This window comes from Symphodus melops (assembly GCF_947650265.1).
Source record: "Symphodus melops genome assembly, chromosome: 8".
Classification (NCBI taxonomy): Eukaryota; Metazoa; Chordata; class Actinopteri; order Labriformes; family Labridae; genus Symphodus; species Symphodus melops.
The window spans coordinates 11,953,895-11,981,037 of NC_136698.1; the positions used below are offsets into that span (position 1 = coordinate 11,953,895).

Genomic DNA, 27,143 nt, shown 5'->3' on the forward strand with positions numbered 1-27,143 from the left:
TGATGAATTATAATTATGATCAAACTTGGGCTTTCAAAAGCGTTGCAATCATGAATGTGTCTTTCTTTCAACCAAGTCATTTTCAAAGTTCACTGAGCTTTCACATGGTTTACAGTGAGAACGCCACATCTTTTGTTTGAAAAATGTGTCCACATTTACCAAAACCAACCAGAGCCTGACATGGCAAAGTGAAGCAAATTGGAACGGTTGGCCTCTGCTGAACCATATTACTGGTGACCATATATCATTTTTTTTAGTAGGTCACAAGTGAAGCACATCTGTTTCCACTCGGCCAAGTTTCCATACAAAACATTTGAATAGAGATTCTTCACCTATATCTGATGTTCCCCTCCTGCTTGTTTAAACCAACATATGTCTCATACATCAAACATGGGAAACATTGGAAGAGAGTTTTGCCGCACAAAGAATATTCCTGGAGAAGTTTGAACGCAGTTTAAAGAGGGGCAAAGATTTTCTTTTCGTGTTTACACCACGACTCAGTTTGTTTTAAATGATTTGTTTATGTAGTGCGTCATTTAACACTCAACTTATTTGACAGTTGTGCAAGCCAGAGCCCAACATGCCCACACCGGACCTTTTCTTTTTTTCTAATTTGATCTCAAAAGCCCCTCATGTGTTTGACTTGTTTTTAATTGCTTCCTGTCTGCTGGGTCAATTATAAGTCCTGGCCCTTTAAAGGATGGGCGGGGGGTGGGTAGGTTGTAGAGGGGGGCAGACTATAGCAGCATTTTTGAACAGACAGAGTGATTAAATAACTGAAATATGAGCAGAATGATGAGCTCACTCATTGGGATTCGATTTGATAGTATTTTACTCGGTGTGCCAGCTCACAGAATACGTGTTAGTACACATTTAGACAGAAGCTATTGCTTGGACTGCCTTTATTTGGTCTGTTTACTGAAAAAAGGAGCTTGACAAATACAGCCTGATTCTTTTATCCATAATTGATTTTTTGGGTCAGGTGTGAACCAGTATAAACACCTCTGTAGTTTTGTATTTAAGCAGTAGAAAGCGAGAAAAAATAAAAAACAGGTTTATTAACATACAAGTCATTAATTACATTTTAATTTAAAAAACAACAACAACAACAACAACAACAGCAACACAGGAGCATCAGACTGGTCTATATCCATCTGTACTCTGTCTAGTTTTAGAGACTCTTGTGTTGTAAATGTTCAAAAAGTCTGGCCACCATTTATTATTAGCCACCTTCAGATAGAACTTGTCAAAGACGTGTAATAGAACTAACTGATGTCAAAATAAAAGTATCCATAAATGATACCAATTAACTGGAGTATTCAGTCGTCTTTCCAGGACTGATAAACAAGATAAACAGGCAAGGGCTAAAAGCATACGTCAGTTACAAGCTTTGAATAATATTCATTTCTCCATAACCAGCAAGTTAAAATATAACACCCTCATTCACAATTTACAGAGAAACTTCCAAGGTCTTCAAATATACTATATTAACGTTTTAGTGCAACCAGTGTATTCAAATAAGCCTACACAAGAACTGCTATTTGCCTAAATACGCTCTTCCTGGTTCAGCCAGTGCAGAATCAGGGCTGCTCCTGGAGGTGCAGCACAAGTGAGGTCAAAACTCCAAGCTGCTTGGTCGCCCATGGCTACATAAATATTAACGGAGTTCTCCGCTGTGTAGAGAGGCCTTCTTTGATTATGAGTCTACTCCGAGAGTTTGATATCCAAGGAGACCACTAAAGCCAGCTTGACAAAATTGATGAGAGAATACGGAGAGTGGTTGTGATGTGGAGGAGTTTCACCTCGGTTTGGGAACAGATCAAGCTGCAGGATTTCATGCAAACGTAGCAAGGGACAGAGACGTACCTAGTTTCCAGTTCACATACTTGAAGCTACACTTTGAACTTTTGCTGAAGAGATATGACAGAGGGAATGCACAAAAAGTATCCCTTTATCTGCATTTTGCACAGACAATATAGTTAAGATTACAGAAGTATGTTTGAGGCTATTTCACTTCTTTTTGAGTCACATTCATCAACGCAAGTGTTTAACACCAGTAAAATATGTTAAGGTACATCTGTGTCAAGCTTTCCATTTAATAAGAGAAGAAAAACAGTTAATGAACAAATGATTGAGTGATCGAGCTTGGACGTGGCTTTGTTAATCGTGCTCTGAAGCAAGCAACCCGTCCAAATCTTTGTCCATCAGCACCCAAAAGAAGCCTGATTTGTTGGGGTCGGCAGCAGTGGTCCCGTGACTGGTCCTGTGTGCCTGAAATGTCAAATCATGTGCAAATATTTTGGGAAGGAACCAATAAGCATTGTTGGGTTAACAATTGAAGGTTAAGAGGCGCCACATGGGAAATAGGGGAGGACATGTTTGCTCTCACCATGGATGACTGAGAACTGTCCAAAGCATCTGCCATCATTTTTAACTGAAATGAAAACAGGACACTCTGCAGTTACATCTTAACTATGCTGCAAAGAGACACTAGGATCTTTGTTTTGTTGAATATATATACGTATATAGAAATTGTTTATTTTCTCATTGTTTTCAAAGAAAAAGACAGTATTTAGGTTGTACTAGTTGATGAATATAACAGTAATACACAATGGTTTTTTTTTATTGCATTTGTAACACACGATTTTCATGAACGCTATATGTGCAACCACTGCAACAAACACACACACACACACACACACACACACACACACACCACAAGGCAGTCTAAAATTAGCAAAATATCATTAATGCATCGGTAATTCAAACTGAAATCTTTGAATTCTGCCTGGCTGTGAATTTTAACTGTTCAATAAATTATACTCATTCACAAGAAATGAAAAAATAAGTCTAATGCCCTCTGTTGACAATCCGAGGAAACAGATTCAAATGAATTCAAGCAAAATGGCAGTTTCAGCTGTTCAACACTGCCGCCCATAGACACCACACGTGTTTTTGGTCTGGGCTTATAAATAAACATCTTTCTAGATATGGACGCCTGCCACTGGGTGACCTTTTATTACATCTGTTTTCTCTTCTTTGTCCCTTGCAAAAAAAGAGGGCTGTATTATTATGTAAAAATTATGCTTATGAAAACATAAGTCTGCCCCTCTGCTGCGTTCACCTTCACCTGGCAAGCATGACTCAACTTCACATTTCCCCTCACTGGGTGAAAGACAGTTTATATTGAAGCCAGGTGTGTACCCACGTCCTGCCTGATAATGTTTCTGGACCAAATTCCTCGACCGGATCACAACATGCTCCGAGTCTTCACCAAATGCAGGAATAAACATGAAACAGTTGTGACTAGCAGGCTTATTATATTATCAGATGTTCTAGTCCCCAAAGATAAAGGATGTGATAAAGAAATGAAAAACAGCAGCTGCACTGAAAATAAAGACGTCGAGAAACGGCTAAAAATTGTGTCTTTATCATTTAGCTCTTTTCAAAAGGTGCATCACACTGAAATATCTCCTTAACGTAATTTCACACAATTAGAACAAAACTGTGGATCACCAGTTTAGCATGCAGCGCACATGAGAGTGCAGAGGTCACAGCCACAGCAGCCAGAAAAAAACTAGGAAAAAAAAACTTCTGCAGAACATGGATCATGTAAAAAAAAAAAAAAAAAAAAAAAAAAAAAAGTCTAAGAAGAAAGAAAAAAAAAACACAATTCGGGAGAGATTCTCTCTCTTCTTTTGGCAGCACACACACTTGGCTCCTCTGCAGTAGCTTGACCACTCCTGCCCGGGCCACTGTGTTATCCTGCGGGGCGAGTTGGAATGAAAGAGGGGGTCTGAGAAGTGTCTGTGCGTCCATGTTCACTTTGATGTTGCTAGAATTACAGTAGAATAAGTCCTCTTTCATTGGTTGAATCGGCTGGACTGCCTACTGTGACAGAGAATGGGCCTCTTATACACAAAAGGAAGACAGTGCAAGCTATACAAAAATAACAAAAAAATAAAAGGCCAAAAATGACGGGGGCTTTTATCGACAACGTGCATCCTTCCGGAGTGACGCAGATACATTTTCTGTAGGTAAGTACAAAAAACGAGGGGTTACTTCCGGGAATGATAATAAGTCTGATGAATCTACAGACTCCGAGTCAGCGCGGATCCAGAATCCATGCCGGGTTTTTAGCGGAGCCCGCCTTTCACGCGCTCGCTCAGACAGCTCGTGCAGACGGCAGCCTTGCTCGCTCCTCTGCACTGGCGCTGTTTACTGGAAGAAGCCCCGCTCGCGCCGCTTTTCCTCCAACTGTCTCAACAACACTATGAGCGGGATCTTCTCCACGCGCGACCGCTGAAACTCACTTACCCACTAAAGTCCTCACTGTGTCTCATTCACAAAAGGAGCCAGGAGAGAAGTCGTCAGCGGAGAGAGCGTTGAATTCTCCCTCACTTTTTTTTTTTTTAGCAGAGATTGAAAGCCCCACACTCTGTTTCTCTGCCTGTCCCTGTGTGTGTGAGAGAGAGAGAGTGCGTGTGTGTCACTCAGCGGTTCCTGGGTCCCTGAACGCCGCTTCTCTTCTTCATTTGTGTTTTGTTGCCGTCGCCGCTGCTGCTGCTGTTGCTCCGGGAGTGAGAGCCCTAAAACAGATAAGTCAGGACTGAGTAAAGCAACACCTTGGCCGGGTCATGGAAGTGTGTGGTGTCCGGTGCAGGAGCGGGATGTACGGGATGAGAGGGGGACCTGCCGCCTGGTAGCCCCAGCATCAACGTGTCTGTCCCAGAGAAAGGGAGCATGCCTCAGACCTGCAGACTCTTTGCTGCAGAGGACTCTCTTTCCATAATCTGACTTTTTTGTTGTTTCTGTTTTAATTTATTACCCAAATCGCATCCCTGTTGACTTTCATCTGAGCCTGTTTGGCTTCACTGCCTAAAGAAAGGTAAGAGTTATTTTATATTTACTGTGTGGTCACACTTAAATAAATCGGAGCCTAAGCAGGAAACTGATTTTGACAAGTTGGCGTGGAGTAACTTTTATGTCTTTGTAAGCTTACTTAAGATTTAGTACCGGGACTCATTTAGCCTAAACTACCCAATGGGACAACTCAAGACATGCTTTGTGCTACTTTTAAGAGGGAGTAAATGTCCAAATTTAGTTCAAATTCATTTTTTAAAGCATTATTTTTTGTTGTTGGCTGAATTGAAAAAAAGGATCAATCAGAACACAAGCAGATGTGATTGATTTGTTCGGCTGCAGACTGTGGCTGAATGGAAACTATTAAAAAGAAGTGGAGGGGGGAGGCAGCGCATAGACTATACATGAACCAGAACATGTAGGCTTATAGCACTCTTTAATTGGTATACGTCCTCAAAAGTTGGAGTGAAGTTGGTGGTGCCGGTCACCAGAGCCCCCCCCCCCCCTCTTTAAATCCACTGACGGTCTTGTTGAATAGGGATTTATGTTGGGGAGCTGTGACCTGAGAAACGATGTCCTGGGTGATTCTTCAGAGCATTCACAGGCTATAATCCATTATAATTGGGGCTGGACTATTTGTCCGAAGAAAGAAAAAGAAAGGACGAAACAAGTCTAGTCTCAACCTACCCCATGTATTAATGACTCGTGAGACGGAGTTCATAACGATGCGAGAGGCTGCACGCGCAGGGAAAGTCACTGAAAATCAATCAAAAGCCAAAGATATATAAATAGAAAACACACCGAAAAGAAGACGGTTTGGCTGCTTAGACTTAACTTAAAGCCAGTCGGCACGGAGTGGCAGTAAAATTAGATCCTCTTACTGCACATTTATTATTTAGGCCTACCGATTCAAAAAGCGTCTTGTCAACCATGTGTTAAAGGAGGCAACAGAGGCACACGCGGTGCGGTGTGTGCTCATCTCCCGGCCCGGGAAACACACACAGCGGCCAGCCGAGCAGACAGCCAGCCGCTGATGCACGGCAGCCTGGAGCACAGCAGTTATCTCCAGTGATCGATCAGTGGATTGGGATAAATTTAGCTCAAGCCTCCACATGCCCCGTGCTTCTTTTTTTTTTTCCTCCTTTCCTTTTTTTTTTTTTTTTTTAAGCTTATGCGTCTGGTTTTTTAAAGAGAGGGAGCTACAAAAATCCTGCCTGGAGTCTATGAATGTGTCTCATTTCTGTCTTTTGGTTGGGAACACTTTCCATCTGTACGGTCAATGACTGACAGCAATACACACAATTTATTTGACACAAGTGCTCAGTTTGAGTTTTTTTGTCATCGAAAATGTTCCCAAATGATCAAATGCAACCATCCTGATTGACTAGGCACCATGTTCTTCTTCTTCTAAGGCTTTATATAAGAGAGATAAGGAAAAACAAAAGAATAAGCCAAGTGTTTGCAGGATGAAGTGGCTTTATCTTCTCTCGCCTACCAAAACAAAGTGACATTCAGCTAAACACAAAGGCGGTCCATTTGTGAACAAGTGTGGAGGTTTTTAGGAATATGTGAGAAATGAGCTCTCTGCGTGTTTTATTCTCTCTTCAGGATACACGTCTCAATCCAGCCCTCTCTATTGGAGGACTCCATTTTTCACGTGTTTGTGCTTAAAAAAAGAAAAAACCCAACACAAAATGAATTAATGCAAGTGCAAATTCCAGCTGTTTGGGAGGAACATATTAGCATATCAAAGTGTCCAGAGCTTTTCCACAATGGAAGAAGTTGTATTTTCTGCCACTGGCTTTGGCTGAGCCTTAAAGGCTCGAGTGTGTGTGTGTGTGTTTGTGTGTGTGAGCTGCGAAAAACTGAAAGACTTGTGTATCTCCTCTCGTTCTTGTAAGTAGGTCCGTGTGACATCTTGTGTCTAACATGATCTCACTTGGATTTGTTTTTTTTGTTTTTTTGTACGCTCGGCTGTGAGATCGTGTCGACGCAGTTTCACGCGATAAAGTAATAATGGCACTTTTGAAGTTGTGTGCTGGTGAAATTCACTTGGATTTTTTTTGCTGTTGTTGTTGTCGCAGAATAGCAAACAATTCAAAAGACTTAAACACGCATTACCCAGCAATTACAACAACGACGAAAAAATAGAGGGCAACGTTTTGGAAATATTTATTCAGCTGGTGTATTTACAGTCAGTGCAAATGATAAAACTACTTGCATATTCGGATAAAAGACAAAGCTCACATAGAGCATGCCATTATGTGCCTCTTACTGTTGAATCCAGCGTGCCAAAGTCCCTTTTTTTTCAGTCTGTATTCTTGTTTCAGTGGAAGTGCGTCCCGTTTCAAAGATCTGCAGCTGCTCTTGATCTACCAGAGCTTCAGATTAGCCCTCTTTGCGGGTGTGTTCAGATCGATACAGGCCAGCACACTCCTGTGTGAGTTTGGGGGGGCAGACGGCGTGCGACATATCCCCTTATTCTCAACTCTTTCTTATATCGCACACTTAAAGCAAACGCGACTCTGAGGTCTCAGTGAGTGTGATCGGGGGGTGAGTGGGTGTGAACGCGTCCAAAATGTTTGACATTACATACTGTTGCTTCATATTCCGTTGCCGTACGTTCCCTCCCCCCCTTCTCTAGAAACAGCAGCTGAGTTTCGTCTGCCTGGTGCATTAAACAGATCATAACGCAGCTTTCATAGCCTCTCCACATTTGAAAAATTCTCACAAACGAGCCAGGCACTTCCACTCCAGCTTTATTAAGGTAATTTGTTATTGATTTAATTCAATGCTAGCGCTCGCACATTGACCAGTGGCAACATTTCCCCACTTTGTTTTTGTGTCGCACACTCTCCCTCTCTCTCTCTCTCTCTCCCTCCCTCTTCAGATCAGCCTGTTGTCTTTGTCACAGCAGCAATTGGCGAGTCCATATGATTGATTTAAAGGTCGCATTGTGGCAGAATGGATTGTGTGTGCTAACTTTGCATTGTGGGGATGGAGTTCTTTTATTCTCGCTGGGCGTTCAAGCTCATCTCTTTTTCTTTTTCTTTTTTTCCCCTCCTTCTTCTCCTGAGCATCGCAGTCTTTGTTGCCAAACAGTGTGTGTTTCAAGTTGCAATTTCACCGAGAAAAAAAAAAAAAAAGGACGTGTGTTAGCTGTTCCATAGCATTATTGTGCAAATGATAGAGGTCGTGAACGCGTCAGAGGCGAGTCAAAGCTTTGAGATTTACATGGCCCGTATTTATTTGGCGTGTAAACTGTGGGTTTGTGTTAGCAGATGCAATCTTTTCTGTTGCTAACCCCACCTACATGGAGCCCTACTGTGCGGATAACTGCTGCCCATTAAAGGGAAGAAACAAGGCTGTAAAAGAAAGCTAGGCCAAATTTGATGTAACGTACAGGCCCTTTGGAGGGCCAAGAAAACCTCCCCTTTCATGACTGATTTTATTTTACGATTGGCAATCAGTAAAATGCTGTGCGCCAGCGTGCTCCCTTCCCTGCCATTTTGTCAAACATTTGTTTCCACTTGCCAAAGGCCTCTGGTGCAGCGTGGGATTCGGTGCCCCTGAAATGGCAGGTGAAACTTTCTGCTTGCCTAAATAATTTCCTAGCAGAGCATTACGCAGCAAGGACATAGGCGGTGGGAAAAAAAGAGAGCGAGGGTCAATTCAGCCTCTTGACGGCGAGAACAACGCGGATATTAGCCGATGGCTCCTCCGCAGCTCTGTGGTTAAATGGCAGCCTCCATGAGAGTCTTTGGCATCTCTTTGTCATTCCGTGCTTCTCTGAAAGGTGTTAAGAAGAAGAAAAAAAATAAATAAGGAAGTGCAAAGTGCAAAAGTGGGTCATAAAACCTGTCCGCTGGTCATAAAACGATTGGTTTTAAGAGGCATCGGTTTGGTTTGTGATCGGAGCTGCTGCGTGCACAGGGTGTGTTTCAGACAGGCTGTGCAGTGCGTTTAGTGGCAGTGTGTGTTTTAGGACACGCCCAAAGCAAATAAAGGAAATACCTGCAAAAAGCGGTACGTGCACACAACTTCTTTCTGAAATGTGTTGTGTCACTGATGAACATTTTCACCTTCATGCCAGTTCTGAATGATTACTTTCGAACATCTGAACAATTTTAAAGAAAAGAAGAATTTTGGTATGAAGATATTTTTGATCAATCGAAAGACGTCCAAAATATTTTAACAATTACATTTTCATCTACTTTTTTATATTTTTCTGACACACACACACACACACACACACACACTCACACACACACACGTTGACCCATTCTGTGGGCTTTGAACGAACAGGGCTCGTCCTTATCTGTGCACAGCTGCAACACTATTTGGGTGAATATTCCATTTGTGTGTGACAGAGGAGAACCTGGGAGGCGAGGCTCTGAGCAAACAGCAGTTATTGCGGCTCTGCCATAGCAGCCGAGAGCAGGGCCCTGGCTGGGAGAGAGGGGGGAGATCTGCGGACGTCTGCCAGGGGAAGGAGTAATGTCTCGGCTGGATTATAGCAGAGCGGAGCACATCCATGCTTAAAAGCCCCTTTTCCAACAAGACAGGGCTGTTATTTAGGGATGGCGAGGGTAAACACATCAGAGCAATATACTTCCTCCATATAGGCTGATGCTGTCCTTGACTCCCTGCAAGTGTAAGTTACCCAGCATACTTCCTTTTTCTGAACTTCATGTAAGGCTGTGAGTGCTCTTCTGCGCATTTAGAGGGAAAGGATTCCAGCAAAATGGGAATTTAGTGAGAGTTTAACATGAATAAGGTTTTTTTTTTTTTAAATATCTTTGTTTTTGTCCTTAGGATGTAGCTAGGAATTGATCTACATACCATTTGTGTTGGATTAAATACTTTCTTGGCAAAGTTCGTGGAATAATTTGCCAAATAACTGGATGTGAAATTTCAAAGAGCATGAGAAAGCATCAGTAGGATGTGGCAACATCACGCTAAAGCTACTAGAAAAAAAACCAAACAACAATCCAAAAGTATGACTTTCAATGGGAGCAAATGGTGTGTCATGATATGGGAAAATATGTTTTTAAGTAGTCCTTTTTTTTTCTTCACAGTGTGCAATGTGATATAGTGAGAGCGCTTTCGTAAAAAAAAAACCCAACAAAAAAAAACAGCATTGGATGCTCACCTAGGTAGAGGTGTTCTTGTTTAGATGCAATTTTCAAAGAAATGTGATTTTTGGAGGATCAAATACACCAAACAGTAAAATCAAACTGTGAAAAAAAAACAAAAAAACAAGCAATGCAAGTAAACGTACTCTGAAACACTGGGTGCTGACTAATTTGCAGTTGAAACCCTGCCAGATACATATTCCGTCTGATGTTTCTGCTCACTTTTTTCTCTCTCTTAAGGTTATGTGCAGCGCCTGTGCATTTCCTTCTAGATCTGGTTGGCTTGGAGAGTCTGAGGCTCAGATAAAAAGACTTTTTTTGAAATTTTATTTTACAGTGTTTAGTTGTAGAAGTGTGAAGGCTTTGTTCTTGTAATTTAGTTGCCAAGTCAGATGGAGTTGAGCGTCTGGTCTGGGAGTTTCAGAGGAATATCACAGGCATGGGAAGTTGCTAAAAAACTAAGCTAATCAACAAAATAATTGTCTGCTCAATTGCTACCGTGCCAGAGACATCAAACACAGGCGAGTTTGAAAAAAAAAAAAAACAATCAAATTATCTCTTAATGATTGCTCACGCTGACAGATGAGCGCCTGCGACTTGCTTTTGTTTGGCGGAGCCGGCGTGTGCGAGGAAGAATGGAGTTTGTGGTGGCTCGCTCCTAAATGTAGTACATTTCTATAATCTGCATAGATATCCATCATCACCTGTAATGAAAACAATTTGATCCTATTGTGTGGTTTTTGGCGTTGAAACAGAGAGAAGCGTATTAGTCTATTAATTTCCTGCCGTGAATCATGAGTCCTGCTGCTTTTATCCTCGCTCCACCCTCCATGTGTGGTCCACAAAAAAAAAAAAAAAAAAATGTTTCTGTTTCCTCTGCAGACTAAAGTTTGGCCCCTATGTCTGCTCTCCTCCCTCCCTCCCTCCCTCCCACCCGCCCTCCCCACCTCGTCTCTCTCTTTCTCTGTCTTTCTCCCTCTGCGTAGATAATGTCTCGGCAAATGATTTAACCGCCCTCGTTGAGGCTCCTTCCAGTAATTGAACAAGCAGAGACTGGGTGCTTTACAGGAAAACAATAGTCACATTATCTCAGATCTCCCAACACTCTGAGATTCAACGAAAACCCTACCTGGGATTGGACTTTGACTACTACTTTGAGGGGCCTGAAGTGAAGAAAGGATTCAGGTTTGCTTTCTTCTCCAGAAGAAAGACTGGCTGCAGAACGGATGCCAATAATCATTCGCTGTAGGTGTGATTCATTGAGAGTGTTGTGATGCATGTCGTCAAGATGCACCCGGGGGGCGAAGTGCATCCTCGGGTGGTGCTCGAGAAGCATGTGCAGGATGACGGCTTGCTAATAATTATCCACAAATGGGTTTGGACAAACCGTGACAACGCTCGTAGCACTAGCGTGTACAGAAATGTGTGCTTTTACATGAAACGCTATGATTTAAAAAAAAATATGTTTGTGCATGATTTCGATATTTTCTTTTGTATTTATTTTTTTGTTGTATTTCCTCAGCCAAACGAACCACTTGACATGAACATTTGGCTCAAACTGCTACGTTTCATTGTGATTGCTTCAGGTTGGATGGCGTTTTTTTTTGTTTTCTTTTGGCAAAGCACGGGGAAGCTTTGAGTGTGTTGCATGCGAAGCAGAGTTGACCTTGTGTTGTCAGAGCGAGGTTTTCCTCCGCCTTGTTTCATACAGAGCGCTCTTAGACTGGAATGGCCTTAGGAGGAGTTGTTCTTGACAGAGATGCATTGTCTCAGGCAGCCAATAAACCAGCGCACTGAGTGGCTACATCTGTGAACCTCATCTCGGCTACAGTGCAGCGCTAGCAACAACACGGCAACTGTCACAGCTGCACCTGCTGCTGTCTCGGGACAGAGCCTCCCTTTCTGTTGCCCTCAGAACCGCATCACTCTTTCCTCCATGACAAGCCAGAGGCGACACGCTCGGCCCTGGGTCAACCGGAGAGAAGCTTCTCGGGAAAACATTTGAAAACAGAGGACAAAAATGTCAGTCTGAAAAAGAGATGTTAAAATAAAAACTCTGCCCTGAGGGCCAGGATTTGTTTGCTTAGTAGCCTGGGAATGAAAGTACTGCCTATAACATGTTGTTGGGGTTTGACCAGAGTGCTTTTGAGCAGCTACAGTAGCAGAGTGGGGGTTTGCAAAGACAGCATGTAGTCTCTGCCTCATACTGTAAATGATGAATAGAGATGAATGAAGCTGACGCCGGTGTGCACACGGCCCTGTTTGTGTATTGAGGCCATTTAGAAGATGATCTGATCAGCTAAGAAGAGATTCAGTAGCATTAAAGGCTTTTAAATCTCGTATGTACTCATATTTGCTACGCCGCTGCTAAAAGTCACACAGCTCGGATTTAGCATCCAATACCAAACCAACATTTTTTTTTTTTTTTTCATAAGATCTTACTTGCTTCAGTGAATACCTGAAAGAGCAAACAAGAAGCAAGAAATATCTTGCGGAAAATGACTCGGATTGGATCATCATGCTGTCTCAGAAAAAAGAAAAAAGAAAAAGATAATTCAAAGAGGGAACAATGCCGAGAGAGGATTTATCGGCCAGGAGAAGTGATGCAATATGTCCACTTTCCTGCCAAATTGAACTTAGGAGTGTGAAAGCAATCTACGGACATGAGGAGCAGGCCTGACGTGAATGCAGATAGTGTGGGATTAACACAGGGGAAGATTGAGCAACAGAGGCCGGTGACGTCTCTTTACAGCTTTGCTTGTACAGCTGTGCCAGGCCTGGCATCCATTGCTGCCTGCTCCATCCAACTCCAACTCCTCCTCCTCCTCCTCTGCCGGAGGGGGGGGGGGGGGGGGGGGGTTAGGTAATGAGCATCTTAAATACTGCTCATAACTCCAGCTTCTCAATGTGTGTGTGCATGTGTCATGTGTGTGCGGACATGAAACATGAAATTATTAATGTACTCGTAATGAAAATTGGAATGCTTGATATTGACATCTCTGATTTGGGTCTTTTTTGGCATTAGCACAGGAAAAACACATATACAGACTGCCTTTATAATTAATCATGCAGCTTTTAAATGAGGTGTGAGGCGGCTCTGCTGGTGTGAATGCTGCTATAAATCACACATACCCTGACTGCTTTATCCATTAGACCGCCCTGTTTGTCTAATTCAGCTATCCAGGTCCCTTTGAAAACTGGTTTTAAGTCATTAAGACGAGTGGGAGCACCGCTCCTTCGACTTCACAGCTGGCTTGTTGTTGGTGAAGGTGAGATGCATAGATAGGGAGAGGTAAGAACAAACAGTTAAAGCCACTTTAGGACATGACAGTCGTAAAGGGCTAACATCAAAGGCGATGGTAACAAATGCAAAAACACCTTATTGCATAGAAGTCCTATGTGAGGGTTTGACATGTTTTACCTCCGAAGAACAGCCTCGTTTTAAGCTTTCAGATGATTATTTTTTTGGGTTCATTTAATTGATTTCAAGAAGATTTTTTTTTCGGTTGATGATTAAAAACAAGATTGACTCGCTTTCTGCTCTCTAATTGCACTTTGGATGTTGGTGTGTGTGTGTGTGTGTGTGTGTGTGTGTGTGTTTGGCTTGTCTTTTTGGTAATTTTTAAAAAATATTTCTTTTTGGGATTTTTTGTGTCTTTATTGGAAAGATAGCACAGTGGATAGAGATGAAAAATCAGAGTGGGGAATGACTGGCGGGAAAGAAGCCAAAAGGTCGGGCTTGAACTGTGGCCACCCGCGCGGAGGACTACAGCCTCCATACATGGGACGCACCGCACGCACTGACCGCTGGACCACCAGCGCCCTGCACAGACATTTTTTTTTGTTTCCCACACATTGCTAATTTGTACAAGTCGTCAGCGCCTTTTTAGCTCCCCAACTTTTTCGAAAAGAACGTTTCAAAACGAAACTCGACTTTGATTCACGGCCGTTACGTTGTTTACCTTCTCGCGACCTATTGAGAGGTCGTCAGCGCTTTCATGTGGAGTTACAAGTTCTTTAAAAAAAAAAAGGTCAGGTTTTACACACTTGTTTTACACAGCTCACTACAACTACATAAAAGCAGTCTATAAAACTTGGCATTACTTTTCAAGCCGCTCTTGTTCTTCGACTAATTAAGCCCGCGCCAAAAAGACAAAATCGGCAAAGACTTCTATCATCTGAACCCGCAGTACGTCTTTGTTTGTGAACTCTGTGCGTTAAGTCAAACACATATCTGTCCTCAGGAATCATCCAATGATTCCAATTCATTGAGGTGTAATGATGAGCAGACGCAAGGCGCTGAGCTGTACAGAAACTCAAGCACAGCATCCGTATCAGGCAACACACGTCTCATTTTTAGCTTCAGCACCGGCAGCTTAACCAATGTGAGCGATGAGTGCTTTAGTAGACGGAAAGAGAAAAAAAAAGGAAGTGTAAGGAGGACAGTGAAAGAGGGGGGGGGGGGGGGGGGGGCAGAAACAGGCACATTTTTGTCATTGCAGCGGAGCCAGTGGCACTTCCGTCATTCATCAACCCGAGCTGATTACTAGTGAGTGTGGAGTGAGCCGACAGGATGCGGCGCCTGCAGCCATTACCATCAAAAATAGGTCCGGCAGGCCAGCGGGTATGTGATCCGCTGGAGTTGAAGAGACCGAGACCTGCCTGAAGGATATAAGGATATAAAAAAAAAAAAGTTTTGTCATGTTTTGCATGGCAACATCTATCTAACAGAGAGGTGAAGCAGTATTGATGATGGAAAATGTGCTCCAATAAAACGCGAGCGTTTAAATGTAGAAACCAGAAACTGAAACCGAGTCTAACAATCAGCAAGAGAGGGTGAATGTAGCAGACACCGCAACGCCTACTCACTTTACTGCGAGGGCCAAAAAAAAAAAAAAAAAAGGAGCTTTTATTCTCTCACCTGAAAAGGCTCATGAGCTCCGGTGCATAATGGAAGCAGTGCGGTAGAGGAAAGGGCTGTGCAGATATTACCAAGAGACAGAGTGAGAAAATATTCCAGAGTCACTCTTACAAGACTCTCTCAACCACATACTTAGTATTTAAACTTTAAGACGAGTTAAACATTTTGCACCGAGGCAGAAAAGTGTAGTGAAGCTTTTCTGACACTATTCATACAACTGGAGCATGCAGGGATCGCCCCTCAACAAAAAGCACTAATTGATGCTGTGGATATTTTAGTGGATAAAACATAGATGGATGCCAGAGATGGAAAAATTCACATTCATATTTATTAGCAAGACCGAAGTTTCTCTTTTGAAGTTTGGACTAGTAACTCACACGCTTTCTTTTCACTGAGTCACTTTTTTTTTTGTCCTCTTCATAGAGTGCAAAACAACCCGTTGATGATATCAGTTTGAAGTTATATTTAAATGTAGATGTCAAACACAGAAGTGTGGCCAAGCTGATCAGCTTTTTCCAGGAATCTTCAGGTCACACTTGCGTGACTATCCAGACGCCTTCTCTCGCCTTATCGTTCTTCGAGTAGTTTTGTATGAAGTGATTTAGAAAAAAAAAAATGCTCATGCGACCACATTGGCAAAAATCGTAAAAGTGCGTTCATGAATTAAAAGTGGCTGTCTTCACCGTTCGCGCGGCACGTTGCACTTTAGCTTGACAACCGCGTCAGTTGTGCAAAATGGAATAACGATCCCATCACGATCCCACTTATTCTAAAAGAAACCAATTTAAAACAGACTGAACTTTATCCATACATGAATTTATATATAATTGAGACAAGTGAAATAAAATATACATTTCACAGTGGACTGTGTGAGCTGTTTGTCAGGAGCGACGCTCACAGGACAGTTTTCTTCCCTTGGTCCAAGTGTAACCTCCCCTGCACACATGGGACTCTGTTATCACACTCACTTCATATTCAGAGTGAGTTTCATTCTCTTGTCATTATTGTGTATGATTTAGAGCTGTAGCAATTACACTTCAGTGGATTACCTATGCAGAGATACTGAGATTAGGATCTCCGCTTCATACAACCTCCTGCACGCCAGTTTAAAGTCGCGACCTGCGCTGCAATCCACTATCGTCTGGCAGAGTGCGGAATTGGCCAACCTTTTCTCAGTTTGTTTGGGAATTTGAATCCCTTTGCTATTCAAAACAGGAGGGCCTTATGACAGAGAGATAATTTCCCGGTGAATGTTTTATCGCAGTATGCTTGACAGTCTCCTCTCTCTCTCTCTCTCTCTCTCCTTGTGTCTTAAGATTCTCTGACTTTAGTCCAGGGGGGGGGGGGGGGCAGGCAAAGAGACAAGAAAAGAACAGTGTTTGTGTCCTTCCTCCTCTTTTTTTTTTTTTTTTTTTTTTTTTTATCACAAAAGAGCAAACACATATTAAACATACACAAGGTGCAGAAGCAGTGATTGCTGTATCTGCTGTCCTGCTGTGGGTGGCAGGGGACGATAACATAAGCCACAGGCCCATTTACATAATTAAAAAAAAAATATTTCCAGGCTGAATCATGGTCAGTTGGAAGCCGGTATTTTTTCCTGAAAAGAGAGAATTTTTTTTTCCTACCGTGACAAACATTATTTCTTAACTACCGGTATGTGCCATGTGCTTAGATTTTGGACAAATGTGTTCTTAATGTCATCTCTCATTGAAATTGGAGATGAAACTTTTCTCACGTTGGGAAGACAAAAAACCCCCCAAAAAACTCCTTTCTCATTCTCTTAAGTCTCAAAGAGTTTGATCCATTGTACAGTGCCCAGGCAGGAGTGAGCTCCTCCAGCACCTTACTTATTAAAAGAGGGGTGTCAAATGAGCCAATCTGAGCTTGTTTGCATCACAATCCCCACACACGGTGCTGATGTTATGCTAATGAAGGCTCAGCCCCAAAACTGTCCTCTCTCTTTCAGCGCCGAAAGTGGGCAGAGGGCGAGGAGGAGTGACACTGAAACTGCACGAGGGAAATCTAATGATGCAGCCGGAAAATTCAAAGCAACTCCGGTTTCTCCAGCTTGTCATGTTGCTTTATATGCATGTACCACGGTGCTTGCCTTTTTTATTTTTTTATTTTTTTTTAAGGCACTTTTTTTTTTTTCCTGTTTGTGCAGCAGAGCGTGAAAAAGATTCATTTCTGAGCAGCAGCTAAATGCCTTTCAGACATGTTTCTGTGTCTTTGAAGAGGAAAAGAAAAGAACTCTCCAATATACCTTCATCAGGTTTAACAAGCACTATTACCTGTCAGGGCAGCACTGAGTGAAGATTTAGGGCTGACAAGTGATTGCATTCAGGAAAGACTACACCCACCCACGTCTTTTGTCTGAGCTTCCTGACGAGTTGCAGAGCTATACCTTGTTTAAGGTTGACACACGCCGCTTCCTCTGTCTGACAAAGGCATTCATGCCATCTTAAAGATTGAAAGTAGAAATGGCAGCACCCGGATAGACGTACGTAAGGTTAAAGCAGGCTACGGCAAGATCCACTCCACCGCTGAAGTAATTTGTTTAGCATTGCTTCGGCTGTGAGGGTGGAAGTCTTTGTGATGTTTACTATTTCCGCGCCGTCTGAGCTTGCGCCGCGTCCCGTATTTTGGCTCTGCTTGTCCTCCCCTCTGAGCCACAAGAAAGGTTAAAAGCCTCAATTAGACACAGCCATGGCTGGCCAACGTTTCGCACAGTGCCTCTAATCTGAGAGGGAATCAGCACCCTTCAAAATCATCTAAATGTTCCACCACTGTCTCGAGAAACACAATCACAGCATCCAAGCTTGGGAACTTTTAAGGATCGTGTGTGTGTGTGTGTGTAATTTTAGAATGAGTCAAAGACAGGGAATCTGCCTTCAAGCTTACTTGACAAACGTGTACCAAGAGGAGAAAAAAAAAGCAATAATGGGGTAAATCCAGGTAAAAACCTTCTCTAAGCCATTGTTAAATATACCAGTCACCAAGGGGAAGATGCAGCTCTAAAAAGCAAACAAAGAAGAGAAGGATTCTGCAGCTTTTAGACAAGTGAGCAAAATGTGCTATGACTCAATATCTGGATTCGCCTTACTCAATCACATGTACAAGGTGTTTTAAACCCCCCCCCCGCCCCCCCCTCTTTAGTCCAAAAGATTCTTCCTCACTTTCTCTTTTGTTTCTCATTTCTTAAATGAGTAAAAAACGTGAATACATTACTTGTTATTGTTCGTCTTTAACCTGTCTCTGACGATTCATCTTCTCCATTACCTTCCCCATGTTTGGCGTTGCTGCCCGCTGCCTTAAAAATTAATCGTCCTGTTTAATAACGCCTCACGATCACAGTGCATTATTGATGGCGAGATCCTCAATAGAAGGATGGAGCTGTTTTTTTTTTTTTTTTTTAACCATCTGACTGCTCATTTTGAGAGAAGGGGGGGGGGGGGGGGAGTGGAGGGTCACCAAAGCTGCTTACTGGTGCATATCCGAGTAAATACAGCATGTTATTATCATAGACTAAAAAGAAGAAAAAAAAAACAGGACTCATGCGTCCAAAAATGCCCTGGATCCATTTCCCCCCCCCCCCCCCCCCTCTGTAAACAAACATGTTTTGTTGGATGGACATCGAAAATAAATAAGTCACACAGGCTGCTGAACTCCAGAACTGTTTTCCAGTGAACGTGACCCTGATGAGCAAAATCTCTGACCTCTCTAACTCTCTGTTTGCTCAACATAATTCGGCGTCTCGCACAGCCGTCGTGTTGCTGCTGTGAAACGTGCACTTGTTCATCTTGCTTATAGCCAACAGCCCCGTGGCACTGTTTGATCTTTGCATGGTTAAATTGGGAAGATGAGTTTGAGAGATTTTTGCTGCTCAAACTGCTGGGCTCTGGTTTCTATAATCTCTTATTTGTTTGGACTAATTTACCCATGACAAACTGCATCATGCAACAAACGTGTCTTTTGCCGTGTCCTAATGAGCTCCAAGTACCAACCATGCACCCTTTTTTTATGTGCACAGACTAATTAGATTCTATTTCTTAACAGGCGGATATATATATATGTATATATATACACTACATATTGCATTTGCTCTGTGTATTCCAAGGTGAGTCACACAGTGTCAAGGACTTATTGGACTTGATTGGCAGGTACTATCGCCGTGAGATGCCCATAGAATGGCAGGTCTCCCGTTCCTGACCTTCCTATTTATCTTGCTGTATTAATGTCAGCCTATTAATTCCTAAGCGCAGGAACATTTGGCAAAGACACCGTTTAACGGTCCGGGGACTGAATCATTCTTATCTCAACACACCTGAAAGGAATAGTTTTGTGCTATCAGCAAGTGGAAATGACATTTTTGAAAAAAAAAAAAAATCATTTGAGATAATCCACTTCACATCCCAGTTAAACATCAAAATTACAACTCAGAATGTATGGGACCTGTATTAACACTTTGTTACCGTGGCAAATCATCGGGCTATAATCCGTGTGGACAGACAGGTGTAGGTATCTTTCAGCGCTAATAGGATTTTGGTTGCATTTCTAAAGTGATTATGAAGCTATGGATTTCTTCTCGATTCAGGCAGAGGGCAAGGTAGCACTCAATGCCTGGAGGAAGAGGAGAAAAAGAACACGTGTTAAATGTTGACATTTTCAAATTAGGACATTTAAACTGATAAACATGTTTTTCTCACATTTCCAACCACACCTGATATATACAGTATATATATATATTTTACAAGGTCAGTATCTTCAGCTGACATTCGTGCCTCCATGAATGTATTTATGAGGAGGAGTGTGCCAGGGTTTGGCTCATGATTGCTTTATTTAGTAGCCATATGTCCTGACCAGTGGGGAGTACTCTAATCGATTAATTGAGTGGCTCATAAAAATGATCAATGGTGCAAACACTAAGAGCAATGAGCATGTCAAGCACCACACTTCCGTCACACGCTCAGACTAGCTCCCTTGCTCGCTCACTTGCTCGCTCGCTCGCTCGCTCGCATGCTGCTTGTGTTTGTATTCCGGAAATGTGGCTCGCGTAAGAGCCGGGTTATGATTTATTTAATCCAAACGTTTTGATCCGCAGATTCAAAAAAACAATTTATCTACGTGCTCTCAGATGATGAAAGGGGTTAGATAATACGGGTAAATGATAAGTGACTATGCAATACAGTGTGTAGGGATGTGGAGTAAAAAAAAAAAAAAAGAGGAAAAATAAAAGAAATGTCGCAGGGAAAGATCTCCGGCGAAAATAGGTTGGAGCGACTGAAGTTTTCATGTTTGGGTTGTAATGTTCTGATAATATGTTATATAACAGCTTTTACAGAGAACTCTGTCAACTGGAAAAAGGCTCTGCTTTGTTTCCCTCCTCGCTCCCTTTGTTTCTCTTAACGTCCCTCCTCCTCACTTTCTGTCTAAAGTGTCCGAGCTGTCCCGTTCCGACGTGCGTGTTTGACCTGGTATTTCCCTGGCTGAGCTCCTGTTCGTGTCGTGGCCTGCGTTTCGTGGGGGGGGGGGGGGGGAGCTGTAACACACCAGTGTTTGGTTGGTTCCACCGGTCCTGGTGCTGCTCTCAATCAATCCCTTCGGCGCGGCAGGGTCAGCCTCTGATTCCTCCCTGCCCCATATCCCACTCAGTGGGGGGGGCTCCAGACTCATCCGATCGGCAGCCCAATCCCCTCCCGCCCCGCTGGAGTGCGAATTTGGGGGAAAGAGAAACAGAGATAAGAGGAGTCTTATGGTATTTATGAATACATGCATGAGGATACTGTCGGGAAAAACCAGATAGAAACCAACTGTGTTCCCCCCACCATTCAACATGTGGTGGTCTTTTGGCTCTGATTTACATTTCAGTGGATCTCCGGCCCCATATTTCCCTTCCTTTGCATCCCTGTGATGTTCCATGACAATTAACATCCCCACTCTTTCTTGGGGTTTGTTGAAAGCAGAGGGGCTAATTCGAGGGTCAAGCAAGACTTGCAAGCTGTCAATCTTTTATTGTAACTGGAGCCCCCCCCTCCCCCACCCACTCCTTTTTTTTTTTTTTACTGCCCCCCCCCCCCCTCCCCAATTCTCCCCGAATGCCCCAACTCTTCTTCTATTCTCCTGTGGCCCTCTAACAGCCAGAGAGGGACAACCAGGAGCTTTGTCTTTTTCTCTCACATCTGCCTCTTGTTTCCAGACCCCCGCTGCATTCAAATTTCAAACTGTCCTTTTCAATCATCCCTCCTCCCCTCCTTTCTAATAGCCCCCTCCCTCCAAGCCTTTTTTTAGTTTTCCCCTTAAGGACAACTGAGCTCCTGCAATTCACAATTTGGTCACCCAGTTGTCGATAATAAAGCGTTCTGTTGTGTTACGGATAAATCAAGCACACATATGTTTAAAGCCTCTGGGCTCACGCCCCTGTGGCTCCTCCATTTCTCAGACTACTTAAACATCTGTCTGTAATGACTTCATATTTAGCCAAAACAGTGTGACGCCTGTTGACATGTTAGCAATCTGTGCTTAACAATCACGGGAAGATTGCCTGGATCGGGTCGTCTCGTGCCGTGCGTTCGAGGTAGCCATGTTGATCATAACGCTCTTCATCATCTGTCTGTCTCGCGTATAAACTCCAAAACCCCTGGAACAACAAAGGACGGCTGCAGAGGCTAACACCCACTCTGTGATCACACCCGAGTCGAGGGCTATTAAAGAAGAAGAAGAAAAAAAAAAAAGTCAAGGTATGATCACTGAGGGTTTGAAGGCGGGGAGAGAAAAGAAACCCCCAGCAGAGAGGCGAGACCTCGGAACGTTTAATGAGGAGAGCGGCAGTCTTCCTCCAGTCTGCGCCTTTGGTGCCTCAGCATGTTAAACACTCACAGCGTGATACAAAATATATTAAAGTAAAGCACTGTTATCATCGATTTACACAACACCCATTCCTGTGTACCAGGGATCTACATTGTTTTTTCTTCATGGTCGGGGGTCTCTACAGCCTCCGAGGCAAAAAAAAAAAAGTGTTTAAATGTGTTTTGTCTTTGTCTCCGCATTCTGACACGGGAGGTCTGTCGAGCACGGAACATCTTCTATGTGCAATGAAGACAGGAGCGCAAAAGCATTCATATTGATTGAACAGTGTGTTCTCAGGCGAAGACTTTAGATATTGTGTTAAACGTACGTAAGCGTCCACAACCACCGGAGAGACACAACTCGACTGAAACGCATGCTTTTAGCCTACTCCAGAGAGCTGCATTCAGGTATATTTAGGAGGCAAAACGGAGGAATCATTGAGTGATTTGTAACATTGGGGGATAAGTAGGCGGTGTAATTGTCCCGTGTTTTGAATAGATTTAAGTTTTCAGCGCAGCCCTTTATCCGCCGCATTAAAACCTAAACCTTCAACTGTGATAAGGGAATCCGCGCGCTAACATGCTCACTGCTAATACGATTACAACCACAGCAAGGCAATACGTCAGGTTTTGCAACTGCCTTGTAAAGGCCTTAAACAGGTTATCTTACTTGCGTCAAGGTCGTAAGCCGAGCTGGCGTAGCATCAGTCTTTGAAATTGCACTTGGCACGTGTCCGTCCACAATGGTGTGTCCGTGTTTTGTTTTTTTTCTCATTCTGCACACGCCCCACAGAGGTCACAGAGCCAACCAAATGCAAAGTGGGAATATATTTGATAAAGGAATGACAAGGCTAGGGATGGTAGGAAAATAAAACTCATCTTTTTGAGTGACAGTGAAATGAATGCGCCGCTACAGTCGACACCTGGAGCAATAGAAACCACTTTGAACTGGCAGAATCTGATGCTCAAAACTTGTATTATTATTAAATCTCTCTCTCGCTCCACTTTCACTATGTGCAAATGTTTCCTCTTGTGCTGCTGCTGACCTTTACATAAATTTACCGCACTTGTAACCTCACTGAGAACCACGTCAGCTACTCTTAATCTGAGTTTTCCCAGTACATTTTTTTGTACTGATTACATGGGATTATCATCATTTACGTGTAAATGTGTGTGTGATCCAAATATTGTCTGTCTCACTAAGTGGACAAGCTAAATCTTTGTGCGCACAGACGAAGATCGGTAAGCCTGCACGCTGACTTTAAAGCTTTGTTGTGGAGACAATCTTCTTAAGGCCTCCTTATTGAGCATAGACCTGCAGTGTAGGCTGATTATCTGTAGACACTTGCCTGATCAATTTAATTGGTGCCAAACGCACTGATCTGCCAAAAGACAAGGCTTAGAGTTCTGTGGGAATCCAATTGGTTGGGTCTCAGCGATCAACTTTCATTTGTCGCGTCTCATGACTGCATATTATTCCATTGAAACTAAATACACTGTGGCTGTGCGCGCTCTGCTCCTGTTAACCTCCTTTAAATGGCTCTGAAATTAGAGGTCTCAGGTGAGGCGTAATGTCATCCTAGATGAGCTGATTATGGCCGGCTTAATTATAACTTTGTTGGCTAATGTGTGTGCGCTCTGCCTGTTTTTTTTTCCTTCTCAGCAATGAATTATTACGCCGTCTGAGAACTCAGACAAAATCAGATCAAAGGATCTTCTCCGGTGTGGAGGAGTCAGCCGAGGCCGCGGCTCCGACGCTACACGACGAACAGAATCCCTCTCGCTGTGATTTTCACAACACTGTTCTTGTTAGCAGCTAGCATGTTGGAGAACGTTCAGTGCATTGAGCCCGAGCAAACAATCGCAGGCAGTAGACAGAAATAACTGGAGTGTTGTTTTTGAATGTGCTAAAAAGAAGAGGAAGAAAAAAAAAAAAAGAAAACAGTTTCTAATGGGGTCCTGTGTGCCTTGTTGCCAGAGTGACGCCATATCCCATGGTGAATGTGCTAATGGTTCATAGGAGCGAGAGGACTGAGCTTACCCCGGCAGTGTAAACACACAGACAAAAGGGAGCAGTTAGTAGTGTGAAACGCATGCCTGGGCGCGCAGGTATAGGAGCATTAGGTTTCACCCCACACAGCTCCAGAACTGTATCCATGACAGGGAGGAGGCCATTTGCTTTTGTAGCCAAAGAAAAGCAAAAACAAACATTGAAATAGACTTGTACTAGAAGGACAGGTATGGATGAGGTGAAGAGAGGAATCTGGTTTGGAGAGAGGGAGCGGGGGTATTGGAGAGAGAGAGAGAGAGGGGGATATGGTGGTTTGCGGTCAGTCACAACAAAGAGAAGTGACCATTTGCTCAGAAGTGTTTCTTTATTTGTTTGTTTGGCCGGGGCGCAGAGGGTGGAAAGAGACACAACATTATCAGTCAACAGAAGCGCTGTTGCTTTTTTAACCTCAGCTCAGAAGAAGTGAAATGCCCGTGTTAGAGAACACTGACAGAGCCTTTTTTTTTTTTTTTTTTTTTTTAAAGTGACAGGCTCTTTTAGAAGTAATTCTAGATTTTTAGCTGGCCATTTAGAAACGATTTTATATTAATATCATTATCGGACTCATGTTACCTCAAGACAACTCTGTACAAAAAGACCATGTCTACATCATACTACTTTCTGATCATTATCTTCTATTATTTGGACTTACATGACGTTTGTTTGTCATTTTTTTCCTCCATTGATCAGACATCCGCAAAACTGATCTGAACTAATACGACATGAAGATGAAACTGAACTGAATTACGTCTGGTGCCGCAGACGGTCACCTTGGTGCGTGTTGTGTTGTCTGTTTTTGGGCCTTAACTTGTACTTGCTTTTTTAGCCTTATTTCCAATATTAAGGTTTTTTTTTTTTTTTTGCACCAATACACCACGACGAACGCACTTGGCAATAAAAACCGATTCTGACTCTGATTTTTTGGCTTACGTTCACCGAGCTGTGAGCGCGGATCATTCGAACATTTTACTGTGACTGTGGTGTCAACCAACCTTTTCTTCGACACTTTTCATGTCAAGTCAGTTAAACAAGAACAACACACAGAAATACGACGCACAGTTGACAGTACAAAATAATTAGGTCACTGAACATCTGAAAAAAAAAAAAACACTTTGAGAAGTCAGAAAAATGTCACATCATTTCATTTCAGATGCTCTTAAAGGTATACTTTAGGTGTTTCGTGTCATAGCACTGATCAGGTTAGCATCACTTGCTATATAGGTCACAAGGAGATGGACGGGGTGGGTCCTATCTGCTGGCTGACAGCACTGGTCCCACCCCACTACCCCCCTCTCTTTGCCAGTTAGCATTCAGCTACCATTCAGGGATTTTCCTCCTTAAGATTGTTGACCTTCTGGGCTTTTTTTTTTTTTTTTTTTGTCCAGGGGCTTGCGTTGGTTTGTAGCATTTCACAGCTTAACGTTTGTCACATTTCTGCAGTGGAATGTAAATGCAGCATCAAGTGGGGTGTTATAAGAGTGTGACAGGCTAAATCACACCGGCAGGGTCAGCGCCGGCACGTGGAATCACTTTCTGTCCAGAGCTGAACATCTCTCTCTCTCTCTCTCTCTCTCTCTCTCTCTCTCTCTCTCTCTCTCTCTCTCTCTCTCTCGCTTTGCTCCACAGGTGAAAGGATCGATGATGAGTATCTCTGAGACCAGCCGGCTTGGACTTTTTTAAACAAGAAACTTAAAGTCACCACACAAACCTGCCAGAAACCATCAACACCAGGCGCCATGGCATGCTCCCTGTGGAAAATACAAACCCTTTGCTGGTTCCTCATCACGCTAGCCCAAGTGCACTCCACAGAGGGTAAGTACTTATAACTCAGTTTCCATTGTTTTCGCTAAAAACATACTGATTTCTTCTCATGCCAGCACTTTCATAGCATCTTTTGAATGAGTATTGTTTCAGGCTCAGTGACAGCCAGCGCCAGACAACATTTTTTTTCTCCATTGTCTTATTTAGGAATATAGCCCGAGCAGTGAAATTGTGACTAAAGCCAAATCTGCTCCCCTGAGTGCAGGCAGTGCTTTTGTAAGTAGTGCTCTTGCAGCTCTGAAGACAGTGGGCACAGGCGGATAGGGGATAATCTTGAGTGGTTTCATTAGTTGGTAAATTGTGATTTGTCTGAGATTTTCTGCTTGAAAGCGCCAGTTGTTCCCAGTGGCATCAGAGCTGGATCCATTTGTAAAACTCCTTGCTAAAATGCTCGCTCTCATGGCAGGCGCACACAGATTTCACACCTCGGGAAAAAAAAAACAAAAAAAAAACATAATGCCTAAATGCGTTTTAATCATAGTGCATTTATCTGTGATTGAATTGCTCTCTGTTGTGTCGCAAGAACAAGATCTATGCGCGCAAGTCCCATCACATGAACGGTATCCTTATCCTTATGTTGGCGTGTCATCAAAATCATTACGTTTGATGTTTAAAGATCAGCAAAACAAACTCAAGCGGGTGTCTGTTAATGCACTTTATCAGTTTAATAACGTTTAAATCTGATTGGCTGTGTGAAGTGTCTAATCTGTGACAAACTCTTTATTTTGATCCGCTTGGCTTTGTTTTTACATTTGAAGAAATCAAAAAAAGACAAATGTCGGATTATTGATTCACGTTTGGAAGGCGACGATTTCTCAAGACGCTTAATTCACACTGTAGCAAGTCACACTGGCACGATATATATATATATATATATAATATACCATATGTGTCTCTGCGATGAATCATCCAGCTCAGATTTTGATCTTTCACATAAGAAGTGCGAAATCCGAGTAGTGTGTGGACTCTGTAGGTTTCAGTGAAATGAGGAAACACGGGGAGTCACCGAAATCCCCTGAAAGTAGCTCGACTCGATCAAATGTGTTCCATATATGTTTGCTCTCCGGCGTCTCGTCTGAGAATCCTCATGCACTGATAAGAGTTTGCAATTTCAACTCAGAGGTATGTAAAAGTAAAGCTATTTAGTTGGACGGAAAGATAGTCCCCATCGTATGGAGAACCTGCCCCCCCCCCCCTGCTTGTTTGCTGTGGGTTTCAACAACAGAACCGATCCGATCACAATTAAACGTGTTCTCAGGTTGGAAAGCCTCGGGTGAGTCGTCGCACATGAAGGTTAAAGAGAAGGATTACATTTCAAAATAAAAGAAAGTCTAGACCGCAGCACTTGAAGAATGAATCAAATCAGAGTTTAAAGGGAATAATGCCATAAAAGAAAAACATCATATTTCCTGAGGACGTTTGCCATTCACCTGCTGTCTCGTCGGTTCCCCCTCTGCACTCACCTCCTCCACATTTCCCATCTCAGCTGCGGAGCTCGGTCCAGA

General features: G+C 43.0%; 1 protein-coding gene across 19 annotated transcripts in view; it reads left to right on the forward strand.

Moving 5' to 3' along the window:
• Window positions 1–4,031: 4,031 nt before the first annotated feature.
• The window catches only part of adgrl2a (adhesion G protein-coupled receptor L2a), a 92,218-nt gene continuing 69,106 nt past the window's right edge, over window positions 4,032–27,143 (forward strand). For 8 of the 19 annotated variants that reach the window (XM_079350944.1, XM_079350958.1, XM_079350962.1 and 5 more), the window contains exons 1-2: window positions 4,033–4,888; window positions 25,444–25,629. In XM_079350944.1, the coding sequence (XP_079207070.1) occupies window positions 25,554–25,629 (76 nt within the window). In that variant the 5' untranslated portion in view covers window positions 4,033–4,888; window positions 25,444–25,553. Of the gene's footprint in view, window positions 4,889–5,844; window positions 11,244–16,349; window positions 17,010–25,443; window positions 25,630–27,143 lie in introns of those variants that run through there. The other 11 variants (XM_079350959.1, XM_079350952.1, XM_079350953.1 and 8 more) reach the window with 4 other exon arrangements.